The sequence below is a fragment of the Perca flavescens genome, chromosome 21 (genome assembly GCF_004354835.1).
Source record: "Perca flavescens isolate YP-PL-M2 chromosome 21, PFLA_1.0, whole genome shotgun sequence".
Classification (NCBI taxonomy): domain Eukaryota; kingdom Metazoa; phylum Chordata; class Actinopteri; order Perciformes; family Percidae; genus Perca; species Perca flavescens.
Window position 1 is genome coordinate 26,433,353 of NC_041351.1, and position 19,886 is coordinate 26,453,238.

The 19,886-nt window shown below is 40.5% G+C and overlaps 1 protein-coding gene across 1 annotated transcript in view; it reads left to right on the forward strand.

The window, feature by feature from the left end:
• Nucleotides 1-6,799: 6,799 nt before the first annotated feature.
• The window catches only part of LOC114548713 (CASK interacting protein 2), an 83,646-nt gene continuing 70,559 nt past the window's right edge, over nucleotides 6,800-19,886 (forward strand). The window contains exons 1-2 of the mRNA XM_028568742.1: nucleotides 6,800-6,899; nucleotides 10,867-11,328. Coding sequence (XP_028424543.1) covers nucleotides 11,235-11,328 — 94 coding nt within the window. The 5' untranslated portion in view covers nucleotides 6,800-6,899; nucleotides 10,867-11,234. The remainder of the gene's footprint in view (nucleotides 6,900-10,866; nucleotides 11,329-19,886) is intronic.

Consider the following 19,886-nt stretch of genomic DNA (forward strand, 5'->3'; position numbering starts at 1 on the left):
ATACTATGGTGTACGTCCACATTCCTGTACAGTATATCATCTACATATTAAACGTTGCTGTGCTATATCAACACATTTCACATCCCTGTTCTTCTCTAACATCTTATTTTATGTCAAACTAATCTGCACAATTAGAAAGAGAAACTTAACATATACAATAGATGCAACATCAGAGATAGTTACAATTCAGCGTGATACTCCTCAAGGGCGTTAATGATTGTCTGCCATTTTCCCAAGTCCTGTTCAATTTTCGCTATATTTGCATCTAATGCCTGAGCCTCCACATCTTGAGTCTTGGACCGCTCCATGATGCCCTCCATTATTCCCTTCAGTGTCAGGAAGTCATCAGGTGATTCTTCTGAGCATTTCTTTAATAATTCCAATGTTGGCTCAATGAAGCAAATCAATGCACTCATGGTCTTGAAATTGGTGTCCCTTATTGTCTAATGGGAAAAAGGGAAACAACTTCAGGACATGGCAACAACTCTGTTTCCTATGTTACATTATGTGGTGTCTGCTGTATAAAGGAAGTCACTTGTGAAGGGGTCACAGTTCTCTCATCCTGGTAATGTATTCTATCAACGAAGTTACTCCAGAGCAATTTTTGTGAGCATGAACAACATGGAGACTGACTGACTGACTCACCTTCACTTTGGTGAGGTCTTGTTGTAGGTTATGAATGGTTTCCTTGTCATTTTTCTGCAAATCCAGAATGAGAATCAACATGCAGTTACATTTGGGTACATAATAGCATGACAGCAGCTCTAATACTGTTGTATATTAGCTCATATGACTGCAGATATAAGAAATGAACTCTTATGTTGTCTTCCCATCGCCCCAGCAACTTTTTGTATTTCCGGGTCAAATCTTTTTTTTTGGTCGTCTTTTTCGACAATTTTGTCGGTTTTCCTGATGGAAAATGTTAGTCTCACTTTGCCAGACTCTCCTCCAAAACGCACCGAAAAAGAGTCTGGCTACTCCACATAGCATTCAGGGATGGGCGGAAAACATGCTCTGGTTTAATGGCATTTCTTTAAACCAATCAGAATCGTCTTGGACGGCGCTAAACTCCACACAGAGCCACTGTAAAATAGTCGTGTGAGAGAAAACTCAGATTGGACAGATAGTCTAGCTAGCTGTCTGGATTTACCCTGCAGAAATCTGAGGAGCAGTTAACCATAGTCCTCAGAAATCCACCAGAGTTTAGAACGCCAACACAAAGAAAGAGGAAGGAAACGGAAAAGACACGCATCCGGCGGAATGTCCTGCAGCACCGGAACAATCCCGGAAGTGGAACACAAAGGATATAGACTAAGAAAATGTCAACAGGAAGTTTCATGTGGAATTGTTTTCTATATCAAAGACAACAGTTATTTTACCAGTTGGTCGTTGATTGTCAGTGAACTTGCGAAACAGAGCAGACACAGCAGAGTGAAGAGGAAGTACAGGCCTCCAGCCACTGCTCTGCTTCTGGACAAAGATGCTGCTGCCATGGCTGTTAGAAATAAGAATTAAAAAGCATACAGGTATAGAAAACATGTTTATATTGTAATGTTTTTAAGTCTACAGTACAATCCATCTTATAGTGAGTTCAAGTTTCTGATCTTACCTGTGATGTAAATGAAAGAAAGAGCTGCTGTACAGGTGATGAATGAAAAGAAATGATGAGATGGCACACAAAAAGATGCTTTATATACTTCTGGTGTCACCTCCGCCACACAGCTCTCGTCCACTCCTTAGTATCCTTAAAGTTTCACTTCCACGGAAATAGTATTTGGTTGATTCACTTCACAGGAATGTAATATATTGACGAACTGGCCATCTGGAATTTGGGCAAATGCCAGAAGGGCCGCACTCCTAGGGACCCCTAAGGGCCACTACTGATAATATGTCAATGGTTCATTTTGATATTTTATTTTATGCATGCAGCCACAGATATTCAAGATTGTACTGCGGCGAGGTGCGTGGAAAGATTCACTCGGAAGGAAGAGTTAATAATTTCCCCCCCCAAAAAAATAGGGCTGGTGTGTTGCAAATGCCAGGGCCGTTTTTTGATCCCAATCCGTCACTGGTTAGTGTATTAATAATGTACTGTGAGAAACGAAACACAACTCCTAGACGACAAACCAGAATAAAACTGTCATAGAAATGAATGTGAAACTGAAATTGATGGAGCCCTTAAAGCCCTTAAAGCCCTTAAATTCTGAAATATTTGAAAATATCTGTGGAACTGTGACAGACAATTATGTAAATGTTTTTTGGATAATACCCAACATGTATACAGGAGCCAAAGAAAGCCCCAACTCTGTTGGTCTTTCTCAAAAACCGGCTAGCTTTCTCTTCATGAGAAATAGTCAAAGTTCAGGAATTTCAGTCACTTGGCCTTGGCTCACCTGCCCCACGGCACACCTCAACTGTGCGTGCATGTGTCTCTGTAGGGGCCGGGTGTTTTGGGATTGTTCCACATGTAGGACAGGTTATTCTTTTGTACCTCTTACTGTAAGTTGTACTTTCCCAGAAAATTGTGTGTAACACAAACAGTATTATTTTGTGCAACAACACTAAATATAGAAACTTACAAACATGAATAATGAAACTAAATTCTGGTGGAAAAAGGTTGATGGGACAGAAAAGTGAAAGCCACAACCGAGGTGTGTGTGTGTCTATATGTGTGTGTGTTTGTGTGTGTGTCTATATGTGTGTGTGTGTGTTTGTGTGTGTGTGTGTCTATATATGTGTGTGTGTCTAGATGTGTGTGTGTGTGTGTGTGTGTGTGTGTGTGTGTGTGTGTGTGTGTGTGTGTGTGTGTGTGTGTGTGTGTGTGTGTGTCTGCATGTTTGTGTGTGTGTGCGTGTGCGTGTGTGTCTGCATGTTTGTGTGTGTGTGTGTGTGTGTGTGTGTGTGTGTGTGTGTCTGCGTGTTTGTGTGTGTGTCTGTGTCTATATGTGTGTGTGTGTGTCTAGATGTGTGTGTGTGTTTGTGTGTGTGTGTGTGTGTGTGTGTGTGTGTACGCGCGTGCGTCACGTCATAACGACAACAAGCAGTTTGTCTGTAACATTAAAGTTAGTGGCTGTCAGGTAACCTATCTGTTTAAGCTTACATTGAAAATGTTGGGTAGCTGAAAAGTCTGTGATCTATAAAATCAGTGTTGATACAAGCATCACTGTTCCTTGAATGGCTTAATTAGCTTCTCTTGTATTGGTGCTCTTTTCCAGGGCATATACTACTCTCAGCTTTAGTGTAGCTTTTTGGAAGGGTTATGGTTATGGTTATTGTATTTAGCAGACACTTTTGTCCAAAGCGACAAAATATGAATCTTACAATAGTTAAAATTAAATTTAAAGTTGCTAAACCAATATTAAGCAAAATAGTAATAATGGCAATACAATATCAAATATCAATAATCAAAAAATATAAAAATACCATAAATATACAAATCATAACTCTAAGAATGAATGAATTATTTAAGTGTAAGATCAACAGATAAGTCTTGACACCCCTCTTGAAGGATCCACAACTATCACATGAATGATGTTTGCACATTCCCTGGTGAGTCTCTCCACTGCAGCCTGAGATGAGTTTTTACTGCAGAACCTCTCCTTGTACCTTGGGGTCCAAAAGAAATTCCACACTGAGAGCAGTCATTTTTGCGACAATGCCAAATTTATCATTGAGTACCTACTTTACCTGGGGTCCACAAGTGTTGCCACACTGAGAGCAGTCATTTTTTCAACAATGGCAAACTTGTCATTTAGAGTGCTTTGCACATTACTGGCCAGTTTCTGCACCAATGGGTTTGCCATTGTTGTACACAGTCTGCCAGTACGATGTCTTAACATCTTAACCATGGGAATGACTTTGGAGCCAGACACTCGTTGTTCTTCAGACAGTTTGACAGTGGCCAGGTGGAATGGCTTCAGAACCAGCAGACACTGATGGACTCGTATTCTTCTGCTGAAAAGGGAGTGATGTCATTGGTTAGATTAGCCAAAGTTGCTCCCAAAGGCTCTCGCAGGTCATGGATCCTCTGCAGCATGGCATAGGTGTCAGTCAGTCAGTCTCCATGTTGTTCATGCCCACAAAAATTGATCTGGAGTAACTTCATTGATAGAATACATTACCAGGATGAGAGAACTGTGACCCCTTCACAAGTGACTTCCTTTATACAGCGGACACAACATAACAGAGTTGTTGCCATGTCCTGAAGTTGTTTCCCTTTTTCCCATTAGACAATAAGGGACACCAATTTCAAGACCATGAGTGCATTGAATTGCTTCATTGAGCCAACATTGGCATTATTAAAGAAATGCTCAGAAGAATCACCTGATGACTTCCTGACACTGAAGGGAACAATGGAGGGCATCATGGAGCGGTACAAGACTCAAGATGTGGAGGCTCAGGCATTAAATGCAAATATAGCGAAAGTTGAACAGGACTTGAGAAAATGGCAGACAATCATTAACGCCCTTGAGGAGTATCACGCTGAATTGTAACTATCTCTGATGTTGCATCTATTGTATATGTTAAGCTTCTCTTTCTAATTGTGCAGATTAGTTTGACATAAAATAAGATGTTAGAGAAGAACAGGGATGTGAAATGTGTTGATATAGCACAGCAACGTTTAATATGTAGATGATATACTGTACAGGAATGTGGACGTACACCATAGTATATAAACCTGAGGTGCCTAGCACTGTCATACTCTTATAAAACAAAATAAAGACAAAGGACGGGGACGTTCAAAGGTTGTTAATGGATCTCAAAAACTGGAAATTGAAAATCATTGTGTGCAACATAGCCCAAATCCTGCTGCAAGGAATGGACACAATAGCAAGAACACCTTTAAAAACAATACAAGCTGCAATAGCCCTGCAGTTGTCTACCATATCAACTATGTTCTTTGGACATTTTGCATAATTTGAAACTAGAAGATATAAGAAATTAGGTATTATGAAGAATGATTTACGATGGCCTAACTATCTGTGTTTTAGTTAAGTTAAGAGCTATTTACCTTATCTATAATTATCATTATCTATATATCGAGATAATAATGGCCCATTTGCTATTATTTCGATCATCTCAAGCCATCCAACATGTTTTATATTGACGTACTGCTCGAGAATTGTGGTTATGTTTCCTCCCAGGCATGCTGATTTGTGTTAGCTGATTTTCATGTTTTGCTGGATGTACTGTAACTCTTCATAGCTGACCTTGTGAATAAAATTGTTTCCTGCTCATATTTTGTTCTTGCAGATTTTCAGAAGAGAATACTGAGTGCCTCATCATAAACAAGGACATGATAGAAAGAGCTGTTAAAAAGTTCCTCCATGAACCTGTTAACTTTTTTAGTCTAGGAGATTTGCATTTTAAAAACTAATATCCTCCAGAGGAATGTATTTTGCGCTTTAGAAAGATAGAATAATAAAACTATATTGTGTCTTTCTTTGTTGAGCCTTTCTGTCTCAAAAACAACCTTCCTTCAAAAATGTACATCCTTAAAAGTTGATCTTTGTGAGGTAAAAAAATATTTATAATCTTATCACATTGGAGAGCAGAAGTTTGGGATTGCACGCATTGCATGAAATGAGAAAACAAGAGAAGTGTCATAACAACTGCAAATAAATAGGAGGTTTTGACTTTCAATCCATTCTGAGATGGGTGAATACAATGTACACTCATTATCATTCTCTTTTGAATCTTTCTTCATTTTCATTTCTGCCTTTTGGCTTGACAACATGTTGAGATAGAGGGGTATTTATAGACTATAAGTCTTTATATTATGGTACCAAAACATGACTAGTAAGAGTCAGAATTAGCAAAATCCCTCTGAGCTTGGATCGTTATGAAGAAGATTAGAAAATCTCCCTAATTCTAATCCCAAAGAAAGGTTTTGAATCATTGCACCATGGGGATGGCGTTGATTTGATATTTGATCTTCAGTTTAATTTATATTTGTTGGTTAATACATACAATGCAAAAACAACATGTAGGGAGAGAGGCTGTCAGAATTGAATGACTAATGTCAATAGCAGTATTTACCCAGCAGATGTCGCCACCACACAACCACACTCTTCTCCATCTCCAATATCTCCAGGGGGTCCTTGATTGGGCTCCAGGGGGTCCCATGCATGGATGTATTATATTACCGGTGCCATGCAGGGAAACAAGCAACAGTTAAATGTTCCTTATAATGTTGGCTAGAAGTGGTCTGAAATTAGAGATAATGCATGAGACAATTATAAGTTTCACAGTCACTGCTATCACCCAGGCAGGTAAATCCAATTCAACAACATAACACACACACACACACACACACACAGAGTCTTCTAAAAGGAGTTCCCGGTGTTTTAACCAGACTGTTTGAGGCACTATGCATGCATGCCCAGTTTGAGTCTATTTATCAATACATTTTTCTTGGGATCACTGAATTTGTGTTGTACTCTGTGTGATCCGTATCCATAGATTAAACAGCCACAAAACGGTGTAAAGTTACTTGGAGTTAAGAGGGATAATAAATACTATCATAGCAGAAGTTATGTAATGTGCCTTCAAAATAAAAAACATAAGTAAGTGGCGGGCAGAGCTACACAAAGGTTGCTGCCCAGTAGTTTCAGGAAATGTACCGTAAAACGTATTGTATGTACAACTCTTGCGAATACTCAGTGGCAACGAATATTCCTAACAAGTGTATTCAATTTGACAACCAAAGTTTCAATATTTGTGGCACCTTAATTAATAAGAGCTTTATTTTGAAAGTTACTGTCGGAAGTTGTGAACATTATGCCCATTCACTTGACGCTGGCTCCTCCGTCTCTCGTGCTGTCCAGCCCTCGGTAACTCTATAGTGGATATGTGTTGTCTCTCACCACCTGCAGGTCATTGTCTAATGTCTACAACAGGTGAGAACACTTAAACTCATTTATTCGGCGAAATGTTAACTGAGACGACTTCAGTTTGTACAAATAATACGTGTTATAGATGGAAAGACATGTGTTTTTGGACTTTGCCAGTGTTCCGGAACACCGGGACTCGAAACACCTTGACAGTTGAATGGATATCTGCGATGAGTAGCGTTAGCATCGGACCAGTGTGTCCAAAAAAGACAGGCTGGCTGCCCGGATTTAGAAACGCTCTCTCTTTAACTGGAAACAGAATTCCACTGGTGATTCCGTAGTTTGAAATACTTCAGGGGAAAATAGCTATTTCAGCGCCGTCACAAATCTAACATTCATATATAACGCCATAAGCAAACAGAAGAAAATGTAACGTTAATGTGCGATAACTTTTAACGAACCGTTAGTGTTTTCTGCTAGGCTAAGGGGAGTCTAAATCTGGCATGTATAGCCTACGCAATCCACCATACAGGACTTTATTTAAAAAAAAAAAAAAAAAAAAAAAAAAAAAAGCCTAACTTTTAGCGGCGACATTTTTAATGGAAGATTGTAGAAGAACCAGTTAGAAACCTTGAGGTGCTACTGGGATGCTACTACAGATTTATGGATTCAATGTATGCCTAATTTACAGGCAACAATAATAATTTCTGAAAGGTCTTAACACTTGTCATTATTGTTGTAGGCTGTACAGTAGGTTTGTTGACAAGGAAGGTGGGATTAAATTGTCAGAGCTGAGAATGGGCTTTGGTCTGAAATTGTTCCACATTGAGCTTTTTTAACCAATTACGAAGACTTAAAATCCTACTTTTTAAGAATTAAAAAAGCAATGACATTTAATTAAGATTCTTTCACTTGCTTCCTTATACAGTAGTTTTCACTTGATTATAGTAAATATTTTGCTAATTTGGGATCATTGTGGGCTTTCTTACATGTGTGACACCTGTCACTCAGGATTCCATGAGAAAGTCAGCCAGTGTCACTGAACCCCATTTAACTAGTGCTCTATTTAAGCCCATTTTGGACTCCTTGTTTACATTCTGGCTCATGTCCGTGAAGTGCTATGCAGTGTTTACTGCCTGGCAAGGTGCCTGGCTAGTTTTAGATCATGTGTCAGCGCAAAGACATGCATTGGCATCTGCTGTTGGGCTACACTGCTGCACGATCGCCCAGTAGTCAGGAGGAATAACTGAACAATCCGTCTAACAAGATAAGTGTTTTTGACTTGCAAAGTCTGCCCCGGGCACAAAACTATGAATTCGAACTCAACCGAAAGCCTGCTGCTGAAACCAATTATTTACTGGGGGGGTTGTCATGGAGGGATGTCAAGGAGAATACAGATGCTTTTGAGGTCTGCTAAACAAATTCAGCTGACTTTTAAATCTCAAAACTTCTGGATGCTGTACTATCTCCTCCCAAGATCGCCTCAGCTTGACTGTGGGTTTTTATTTTGCACACAGAATTGAGTCTAATGTTCCAATGTGTGGTTCCCTGAAACGGCCTGTTTGGCATAGGCTATAGCCTCAGTAGTAGAAGCACGGGGCACTGTTAGACTTTATTCTACATTTCTCCTTGTTATTTTGTGTCCCTTTAGTGTTTGTTCATTCACTTGCTGCCACGTGTGGTTGAGATTTCAGGGAAATTGGTTTTGTTTTGAAGCAGCGGTCAGCTCCGCCCCACCTTCCTTCTTGGGGAGAAAAATACCGACCTTTTTCCGAAGAAGTAAGCTGGCAGAAACACCAGAGCCACTTTGACTGAAATGATGCTTCCTTAAAGTGCAGGGAATGTTACGTATGGTCGGAGACCTTATTCCTGCACGGGAAGAGTAAGAGATTAGCTGCACGCTCCTGAGGGAGCAGGCTTCCTGGATCTGAGAAAACAAACGAAAGTTGGATCAAGTTAAAGTCACATCCTTTTTTCTTTTTGCCTAATCCTGCATATAGCATTATAGACTTTTTCATTTAGTAAAAGTCACAAACATTTGCTGGTTCCAGTTTTTCAAATGCGAAGACTTGCAGTTTTATATATTAAAAAGAAAGAAATCATTGTAAATGAACGGTTTACATCCACACTGAAACAATTTTTTTATATGATTTCACATGACAAATAAATGTATTGATTTAGACTGAGGATCAGACAAAATACTTTTGAGTGGGTCATCTAAGGCTATTTGAAACTGATGGACATTTTCCATGACATTTTTACACTAAACGGTCCGTTGATCAATCACAAAAAACCAAGTGACTGATGAATCAATAACGTAGCCCTAACAACAAAATGTGGAGCAAACAAAGTGGGAACCCAGCTGGGCTCCACCACACTGCTATAAATCATAAACTCCACAGGTTACCTTTTTTAAATGAATTTTTTTTAAAGGTCCCATGGCATGAAAATTTCACTTTGAGGTTTTTTAACATTAATATGCATTCCCCCAGGCTTCCTATGGTCCCCCAGTGGCTAGAAATGGCGATAGGTGTAAACCGAGCCCTGGGTGTCCTGCTCTGCCTTTGAGAAAATGAAAGCTCAGATGGGCCAATCAGGAATCTTTTCCTTATGAGGTCATAAGGAGCAAGGTTACCTCCCCTTTCTCTGCTTTGCCCACCCAGAGAATTTGGCCCACCCATGAGAGAGAGAGAGAGACATCATGGCTTTTGAACAAGCAAAGTGGCAGTTGGTCAAGGCCACACCCCCACCCTCCACCTTATACAGTATTAGGGGACCACTAAGGTCTATATAAAAGAGACTTCAGATACAGTATTAGGGGACCACTAAGGTCTATATAAAAGAGACTTCAGATACAGTATTAGGGGACCACTAAGGTCTATATAAAAGAGACTTCAGATACAGTATTAGGGGACCACTAAGGTCTATATAAAAGAGACTTCAGATACAGTATTAGGGGACCACTAAGGTCTATATAAAAGAGACTTCAGATACAGTATTAGGGGACCACTAAGGTCTATATAAAAGAGACTTCAGATACAGTATTAGGGGACCACTAAGGCCTATATAAAAGAGACTTCAGATACAGTATTAGGGGACCACTAAGGTCTATATAAAAGAGACTTCAGATACAGTATTAGGGACCACTAAGGTCTATATAAAAGAGACTTCAGATACAGTATTAGGGGACCACTAAGGCCTATATAAAAGAGACTTCAGATACAGTATTAGGGGACCACTAAGGTCTATATAAAAGAGACTTCAGATACAGTATTAGGGGACCACTAAGGCCTATATAAAAGAGACTTCAGATACAGTATTAGGGGACCACTAAGGTCTATATAAAAGAGACTTCAGATACAGTATTAGGGGACCACTAAGGCCTATATAAAAGCATCCAAAGAGCACCATGTCATGGGACCTTTAATTTTGTAGAAATGTAATTGACATTTTTTGTAATTTTTGTAATTTGAAAATTTGTAATTGAGCGTTATTGACAAATAGCTCCTTGGTTTCTGTGTGTCTGTTATGAATGTTGTTGTTACTACCGCATTGCATTGTGGGATATGTATGCCGGTGTAGTGTCCAATATTACGGACGGTAATATTTTACATAAAATAGTATGCAATTTGTGTACTATTGGTTTCTTACTAAGGTTTTGTATTTACAAAAAAAAATCTCACTTACTGTTTTAGCTATTAAAAAAAAAACAGTCTATATTATATAGCCAACTATATACATAGAGCCAATAAATATATTAACACAAGCAGCCGTACAATAATTTAAAATTGACAAAATTGTGATTTAAAATCAAAAGTATGTGATCAAAGAATAAGTAAACAAAAGTCCAACTTTGAGGAGGGGTTCAATGCTACAAACTGCTGTCGGAAAAAAAGTATTTGGGTTTTAAACCCAGCCCTACACAGCCTTATGAAAAAACAGCAGTGTCATAGTTATGGTAGAAAAAGATGGCACTCTTTTTGATGATTTGAAATGATTGTAGAGCTAAAGTGATTTCTCTCTGTCTTTGCAGTGTGATGGCAGGTTAGGCTGCTGCGGCCTCCAGGTCGACAGAGATGGACTATGAACGCAGCCCTGCAGGCAACTAAAGCTCTACTTGTCCTGCTGTAACTCCAGAGCCAAGATCAGCACCAAACAGCCGGCACCCATCAGAGACAATGGACCCAAACTCCAACGGCGAGAGGAAAAAGATCTCCCGGACCAGTTTACCTGGGGCTTCTTCACCAACCTCATCTCATGGCTGGGGTTCAGCCGCTACCTGTTAGCTTGCTGACAAATGTTTGCTGAAGCCGTTTGCCTGGAGGTGCATTGAAAGACAGAAAAAGCGATCTTGGCTGTCGACTGCGAGCGGTTTGTGCGTCTGTGGTTTGGTCTGTAATCATGGGGAAGGAACAGGATCTCCTGGTGGCGGTAAAGACTGGGGATCTTCTGCTGGCGCATAAACTTCTCTCCAAAGTCAAGTGCAACAAAACCAGTGAGTATGCAGATAACCGAGGCAGGGGGACACATGGTTTGGTGTTATTACTAAGTGATTCTGTGTTTGTTCTGTGCTCTGGGCCTGGGAGTGTAATTGTTTCCATGATGAAATAGAAGTTAGATAGTAGAGCCAGAGCTATTACTGTAGGGGATGCCACTTATTTACAAAGTGCAGTTTCTTTTGCGATAACCACAAGATCAAGTTCAGCTGCCGACCACAAAACACAGCAGTCAGGTCAGGGACAATATGGAACTAAGTGGATTCAAACTGCGGCTCAACACGAGCTAATCTCCTAAACGCAGACCCCTGCGGCTGCTGCATCTTGCTGTGTGGGTCGTAGTGGTCTTTCTTCTGCTTTCAGATGTCCTTATCGGTGTAGATTCCAAGTCATGCGACAAGCGAACTCTTTACAGCGACATTGTTGCAAATGACAGGGTTCTCCTTATCTGAGCCCGGGGGAAAAGTTAAGGCCGAGCAGGCTGTGAAGTGGAAGCCTCTCTCTGTGGCGTTATCTGTTCTGGGCTTTCATCAGTATGGCTGGCTGCTCGGTGACAAGCGCCGGGAACAAAGCTGTGGCTGTCAGGAAAAAGCCTGTTACACACTACACAGACAGCACTCGCTGCTTGGCACAGAATATTTCAAAGTAATATTGTCTGTTTTAGTACTGCTGTGTGCTTCTGTTTGTGAACTACCAGGCCAAACTGGCTGGGGAAAGTGAATGAGTAATGTTCTCTGCTCTTTTTTTTGTTTTAAACTACCATCAAGGAGCCCTTAAGCAAGGCACTCCATCTGCTTTTGGAAAAGCAGCTCGGTAGTTATACCCAGCTGTAAATAAAATAAAGAAATTAATAATTATACACAAAATAAATCTATAGATATTTGAATAAATACATGAATACAGAAATAAATACATGTACATGAATAAAAGCAAAACAAATAAAATATGATAAAAGTGGAGCTGTACACTTTTTTTTTTTTTTTTTTTTTTTGGAACTATGCCTTTTCCTGCTCAGCTTTTTATCACCTGTGCACCAAGAGCATTAGACAAAGATATTGACAACATTTGTGCTACAAAGTGTCTAATTGTTGCACAAATGCCCGTGTATGGTGTATCTCTTAATCTCCCTCTGCCATACTGACTCCCACACGCAGTGACTGGACGAGCCATGCAGAACTCTGTCAATGGCTTAGTTGTTTGTCTCTTGGGCTGGGAATCGTTCAAAAATCTTTGATACCGACACCAATAGTGTGACTTTGATACCGGTTCTTAAACAGTACTTTTTTTTCGATACCAATTTTATGAAACAAAAATAAATTGCAACATTAAACATTACGGCACAACTCTCATCACATCACTGACTCTGAGATTTACTCCTTAGTCCTTACTCCTTAATTCAGTCTGTGCATAAAAGTATTGAATTCAGTACCTAGCCCTATTTGTCTCTGGAGTCAGAGGCTGCAGTGTGTGCCAGCAGCACAGCAGGGGCAGCAGCATGGCACCCAGGGCTCTGCACATGACCTCTGCTGTCACACACATTCACCCAGCGGCCCGTCAATACGGGCTGATTGATTGGTTAGTAGTGACCTGCTTTGAAAGCTGTTTAAAACCAGCCACTCCAAAAAATAGGGTTGTGTATGTAATGTACTACCTGTTGATTATTTGATTTTACTCACACACTTATTTAAACTCTGACTCTTGAAGTGTTCTCATTGACTTAAAATCACAATTGAATACAAATAATGTTGACACTGTGTTTACTGATGCAAAAAGGGTCATTCTGAGGCTGAATGAATAGTTATGTCAATAGTTTTACAGGTGTGTGGTTGTAACCCAAAAAGTATTGCATAAGGTGTAGCCTGCTTGTGGCGCTAAATGGAAAGTCATCAGGAGTCGTGCTCTGGATACCATGAATGTCTGTACGACATTTCATCCATCAGTAGCTGCTGAGATATTTCGGTGTGTGGCCAAACCCCAAAGAACTGTCTATTTCATTTGGCATTCTCAAATATATCAGAATCCGTTTTATTGACCAAGTATGTGAACACAAACAAGGAATTTGACTCAGTTTTTTCGTTGCTCTTAATGTACTCAGAGAAATAGACATGCAGCTAAACCAAAGACAACAAAGCTGAACAAGTTGAACATAAACATTAAACTGCTATGTGCAGATATAAATGTTTAAAAAAAAAAAGTACAGTATGTATAAAACAGCACACTGACATTTGTAAACAGTAGGTCAATTGTGCAATGGTGCAGGTTTCAAAGGCTGCTGGAATAAATATGGGAAGATTAATGCAACAGCTTATTTTATATACATAAGGTAGGTGAATAGGACAGTGTACAGCGCGCTTAGCATTCAGAAGTCTTTCCCAACTATCAGACCAAAACTTCCAATGGCATACATCAAAATTTCAAAATGATGAAATGTACTGAACACATTCATGCTCAACAGAGGAGTATTCCTCTCGCACCACTCTGAACAAAATATCAACTTTAAATACAAGGGGCCCTATCAAAGCCCTACCCGAGCGTCTTTGCCCTTTTAAGACTATCTAGAGCCCACGTTGTTTAAATGGCAAATACACCTTTGTGCTAGGGCTGGGCGATATATATCGATATTATATCGATATCGTGATATGAGACTAGATATCGTCTTAGATTTTGGATATCGTAATATCGTGATATGACCATAAGTGTCTTTTCTTGGTTTTAAAGGCTGCATTACAGTAAAATGATGTCATTTTCTGAACTTATCAGACTGTTGTAACTGTTCTATTATTTGCCTTTACCCACTTAGTCATTATATCCAAATTACTGATGATTATTTATCAAAAATCTAAGTGTGAAGATATTTTGTATAGATATATATAATCTGTTTATTATTTATTCATTTGATTTTGCAACTGTTAACTGAAATAGCCGGTTTCTATGAAACTACTTGTGACATGTCATATTTGGCTTTGACTTTGACTGAACTGCTCTCACTTTGCGGAAAAAAAATATCGGGATATATATCGTATATCGATATTCAGCCAAAATATATCGGGATATGACTTTTGGTCCATATCGCCCAGCCCTATTTTGCGCCCATCTTTGCGCCCATGGGCGTGCTGGTCTTACAGGGAGGTGTGTTCAGGTGCATTCTTGCCGTATTGCTATCTTGAGGCAGCGGGAAGTGATCGCACCATTGACCAACAAAAACCTGGTCTAAAGTCAATAGCGCAGCATTTCTTTGTTATTTTAACAGACCATTAGTAAAATGCACCTGGGCTCGTGCACGGCGCACACACACTATGCTTTTTACACACACAGGGAAGCGCAGCAGCACACAAACATGCAAAAGATTACAAATAAAAATATTACGGTGCAAATCCGCCATCATAATAGCAATGTGCCAAGGTCCAAATGCGCCTGGCTTTTAAAGGGAATAGGAGATGACACTGTTTATTGCATGTTACGCCCAAAACACACCTATGAATTAATGAAGACACTAAAGTACAACCCTTTTGAACTATGCGCCCGGCGCACTGACCCTTTTTTCTAGCAAACTAGCAAAAGTGAATTTGGACACGCCCTAAACGCACCTGCGCCATGCACTTCAGGTCGTGCGCTTAGATCGTTAAAATAGGGCCTGAGATATTAGATAATCTCAGGCAGCCACAAGGTTTCCTGGAGACTTTCAGGCTTCCAGGAGAAACCGTGTGCAGTATGTTGTTTGTTCCTACACATTTGTATTGTGAGGTAGAACGGAGGCTAAAGTCTCTCTCTAGTGGTCATTATTTGGGATTTATATGTTAAAGACCACAGTAATGACACAATGAATGCTAATGATTATATTCAAAGTGTGCTCTGACCTCCCCTGTGAGCTTAAGTGACATTCTGATCACAAACACACGTATACACAAGTGTCAAGCTTCTGGAGAGGTCAGGTGCTTTTTAAGCTGTTATGGGTGGTGTCAGGCCAACATGCTGGACATTACCGAGACCACCAGGCTAAGCCTTGGGCCGGGCCTGGGTGCAGATGGAGCAGGGAGGCACCTGCACATGGGTTGAACTCTATAGCAGAAGGGAGTGGCGGCAGTCAGGGAGTGACCAAGCACGTGGTGGACAGTCTGGTCAGCTGGTCTGGCTGGATGTACAGGACTGACTGTGTGTGTGTGCTCATGTTGTGGGTTGTTCTGGGGTGTGTGACAGTGACGTAATACAACCCTGACACACTGGGTGTAGGATTACATAACAACACCTCCCATATAGTGCAGTACAACTACAACATTAAAGCAAATGGATAGACTGTAAGTATGCAGAGACAAAGAAATGGTCCAACAACTAATATACTATAGTATACCAAAAAAATTTCAGGTGGCTGATTAAAAGATTGATCACAGTGTGGTGTGGCAGAGGTAGCAGTCCTTTTTGTAAATTAACTGGAATGCAGTCCCATCACTGATAGCGCACAAATGACACACATGACACATGCGCGGCACACTCATTCTCCATCCCACTATATGTGCTGGTAATCCCAATATTCATCTTGAAAGTGTAGTAGATCGCCAAGGGTGCACACTTGGTAGTTCTGCCTTTCTCTAACCACACGTTTATTTTCCTGTATAATTAACCATTCTATACTATGTTCCTGGGCTTCCCCGATCCAAACGGGAAAAGTCCAATCAGCTATGGTAACCACATTAAGATGCTGTAATTAAATCAAATTAAATTAAACTGTTCTTTTGTACATGGACATAATTTCCCCTCACATTTATTGGTATATGTTTTTGCACAGATTTGCACTTTGGGAGGCCAATGCAAAACATTTTTTCCATCACTATATCTGCGACCGTGAGTGTGTTCCTTTTCTGGAGGTAGAGCCCTGTGACATTAACTCTCAAAAACACTGTTTCCTACCACTGAATATCAAGCCTCCTGACACAATATCGTCTGTCAGGTGATTCAGTGTTCCTTTCAGCGCCTGCATGACTCCTTGCCAACATCCACTGAAATATCCCAGTCGTGCAGCAGTAAATTGTAAAGATTTAGTTTTGAAACTGGCCTAGTTGATTCATTATTTTGATAATTTATTCATTTAAGTCATTTTCTAACAAAACTACCTAAAGATCTCTAATTCCAAGTTCTCCTGTGTGAGGATTTGAAGATGTAGCTGTGTGCTCTCGAAAATTGCCATACAATGCCATTGCATTATAATCTATTATCGCAGGGCTTGACATTAACTTTTTGAGGCACTTGTCCTTTGGACAAGTACATTTACGTTTCACTTGTCCATGCACAAAAGTCACTTGTCCGGGTAAAGATTCATCATTTTATAAAAAAAAAATGCAGAATTCGAACAAACCGTTGAAAGCATCCAAACACTATCAGCATTAATAAAATTCAGTTGAAACAGTAGAAACAAACGTGTCCCAGCAATAGATTTCCCCTTCAACCAGAAAAAAGGATCTCCAGACTCCATAATACAAAGTAATATGTTGCACGCCGGTGTGCAGAAGTCATTGTCATATGTGCAGTGTTGTCATATAGCAACCGAGCGTCTCTAGCCAATTTCAGCTGTACAAGCTACAAAATAACTAATTAGGAGGTATTTAACTCATAAGACTGTAGTGACATGCCTATAGGTAGCAGTATACAGTGCTATGTGTACGACTTCTTCATTTGGTTACAACAAAGACAAAAGTGCTTAAAATTGTAGAAAACCACAATGTTTACTACGTGTGATGCACGACGTAGCCATCTTTGAAATTGAACTCGGGGTCCTCCGAGTTCAGACAACTTGACGAGTCGTACACGACCTCAGGGGCGTTCTTTTTGCAACTTCTGGTTCGTAACTCCGCAAAACGACTCGTAAATCGACTTCGGTGGACAAAAAGAACGCAACATATCGTTACCTGCTGCCAAGTGTAGTTTAACTAGCGTGACATGCGGCGATGTTTAGGTTGCGTCTAATGTCCGTTTTCCGTATCAGAGAGAAGCACAGGCATTTCAGTGGCACTGAAATCCGCGTTGCAATTCGGTGCGGTAAATAACGGTCGCTAAGGCACCGGTGCCGTATTAGCACCGGGTCTCTCATTTTCTGTCAACGATGTGGCGAGGAGGTAACGTAAAGGCGGAGTTAGCAAGCTAACATTAGCTAACTAACACCGGCAGGTTCGCCGTGCTTTCATGCTGCATTGCTTACAGAGAATCAGCTGAACAGCGGGCTGGGTCTAACGTTTGCGGCCCGTTGACCGGCTACCGCTGGGTCGCTGCCTGGGATTGCGGGGGGGAAAAAATGTATTGTTTCAAATCGGTAACATAGATGTTATGAGTGGCACATAACGTGAAGTAACATGGCATTTTATTTTATTTGAGTTTTAACTTGTCCAGTGGGGCAAGTACATTTCTCTTCCACTTTCCCTACAAAAAATCCACTTGTCCCAGACAAGCGGACAAGCCTTAATGTCGAGCCCTGTATCGGTAAATTACCTGATCTTTACAATTCTACAAATGAAGTGGTTATGCAAAAGGAATTTTGCAGCTGCTGCTGTGGTCCTACCCAACGCCCTGCTACGCCCTGCACTGCTACTACTATTATATCTAGTCATAGTTCTATTATCTTTATTCTTACTATAATTGCCACTGCACATCATGCCAACTGCTGTAATTATTATGAAATCATATTTCAGTGTCTCTGTGTCCCAACCAGTGGCAGACGGCTGCCCACCTAGAGCCGAGGTCTGTCCGAGGTTTCTGCCTAAAAGGAAGTTTTCCTCGCCACAATACTTGCTTTTGGGGGGAATTGTTGGGTCTTTGTAAATTATAGTGTAGTCTAGACCCACTCTATCTGTTAAGTGTCCTGAGATAACTTCCGTTAGGATTTGACATTATAAATAAAATTCAATTTAATTGAATGTGCAAAAGGGCCTTTAAGTTCCTCATTTTAGTTCCAGGGGTTTCTTAGTTCCTAGCAGTAATTGGTCACAAACGGATAATTTGTTTAAATCAAACTTTTCTGACACTAGCCCCCTCAGACAACTGTCGCTTCTTCCCAGTGAAGGGTAAAGCTGGCTGGGAGCTGGCGGAGCAGACCTGCAGTGTCCCGAGGGGATTAGCAGAGGAACTGAGGCTGGCTGATGGACAGGGAGCTGAGATAGGAGGTTTCTTCTCCGATCAGCCATCTGCTGACACCAGGTTGGCTGCTCAGTCAATTTAAGTGGACTTACCACAGCCGCCCTCTTTTTGCTTAGCTGTTGCAAGCTGACAAATCGATGGGCTCATTGTAGATGGTTATAGTGTGTTCCTCAGCCTCTGTCCAGCTACTCGCATTGTGTTGCATTTAGAGTGACAGCTTGACATGTAAAGACATCTTGCCCAAAATGAACTCCTCTCACATACTCTTGACTTGGAGTGGACTGGAGGGGGTGTAGTCTGCCCCTCCCTGAATGGGGACCATGAGAGAGATTAGAGGTTCTTCAAAGGCCTTTATGATTACAATGTCTTTTGTTGCAGCACATGCTTGCTTTCATCTTGAGCCACAGCCCAACCCTCTCCTCTGTCATGGTAAATACAAGGCCTAAAGGTAATTATCAACGGACAGATGGACAAACAGCCAAGACAAAAGGCCAAAGATCATATTTGAACATTTATTGTGTCAGCTATTTGATCCGTACATTATATGTTGATGACTCAGACCTTCACAAGTCCTGGGCTCTTTTTTCACCAAACGCACCGGTAACCACAGTAAGCCGAGCCAAAGTCTCCGGGCGGATTCATAAAGTAGTTGTGATTAGCACATCATAATCACATCACTGTTAGGATATTATCAGCAGAGTCCTAGGTGAATGCAAGTGAATAATCTGTCATAATGATGTGTTAGATATTGAACACCAACCATGTGATGGATTGCAAACTCTTAGATCAATTAAATTAAACAGATTGTGAGGCCTACAAATGATAAACATGTAGTACTAATACAATCTGGTTTGAGTTGTTTATTTAATTATGGCCGTTATTTTCCAAGAATCAGTCATGCAATTTGAATTGGAACCACCTGCTGTACTGAACTTCAACTAAAAGTATTGCCTTCCTAAAGTGGGTGAACAGCATTGAGCCTTTATGACTCACTTAGGAGGGTATTGTTAGTTTAGCAGGCAGTTGGTCATAAACCTAAGTATGGACATGTTTAAATTTTCACCTGATTATGGCGCTATTAGAAAAGTCAGGGGATCATAGAAGTAAAAAGGATTCATCCACTGCGGCGCAAAGTGGTGGACCAACCAAACAACATTCACATTTCTTGTTTTGTCTTACCGACCTTTAAAAGAACCCAATGATATTAAATTCACAATCATACGTAACAGAGAAAAGTAGTTATTGGAACCAGAGAATGTTTGACATTTATGCTTGAAAACACTTCAACAATAACCACATAACCATCACATAACCAATTGACACAAGGGTTGTCACTTAGTTTTTCTGCCAATCAACTAATCAATTTATGGAGCATCAGGCTCATGGTTAGTATAGAATAATGTATCACTGCCATGTGCAGAGGGACTCTGCTGAG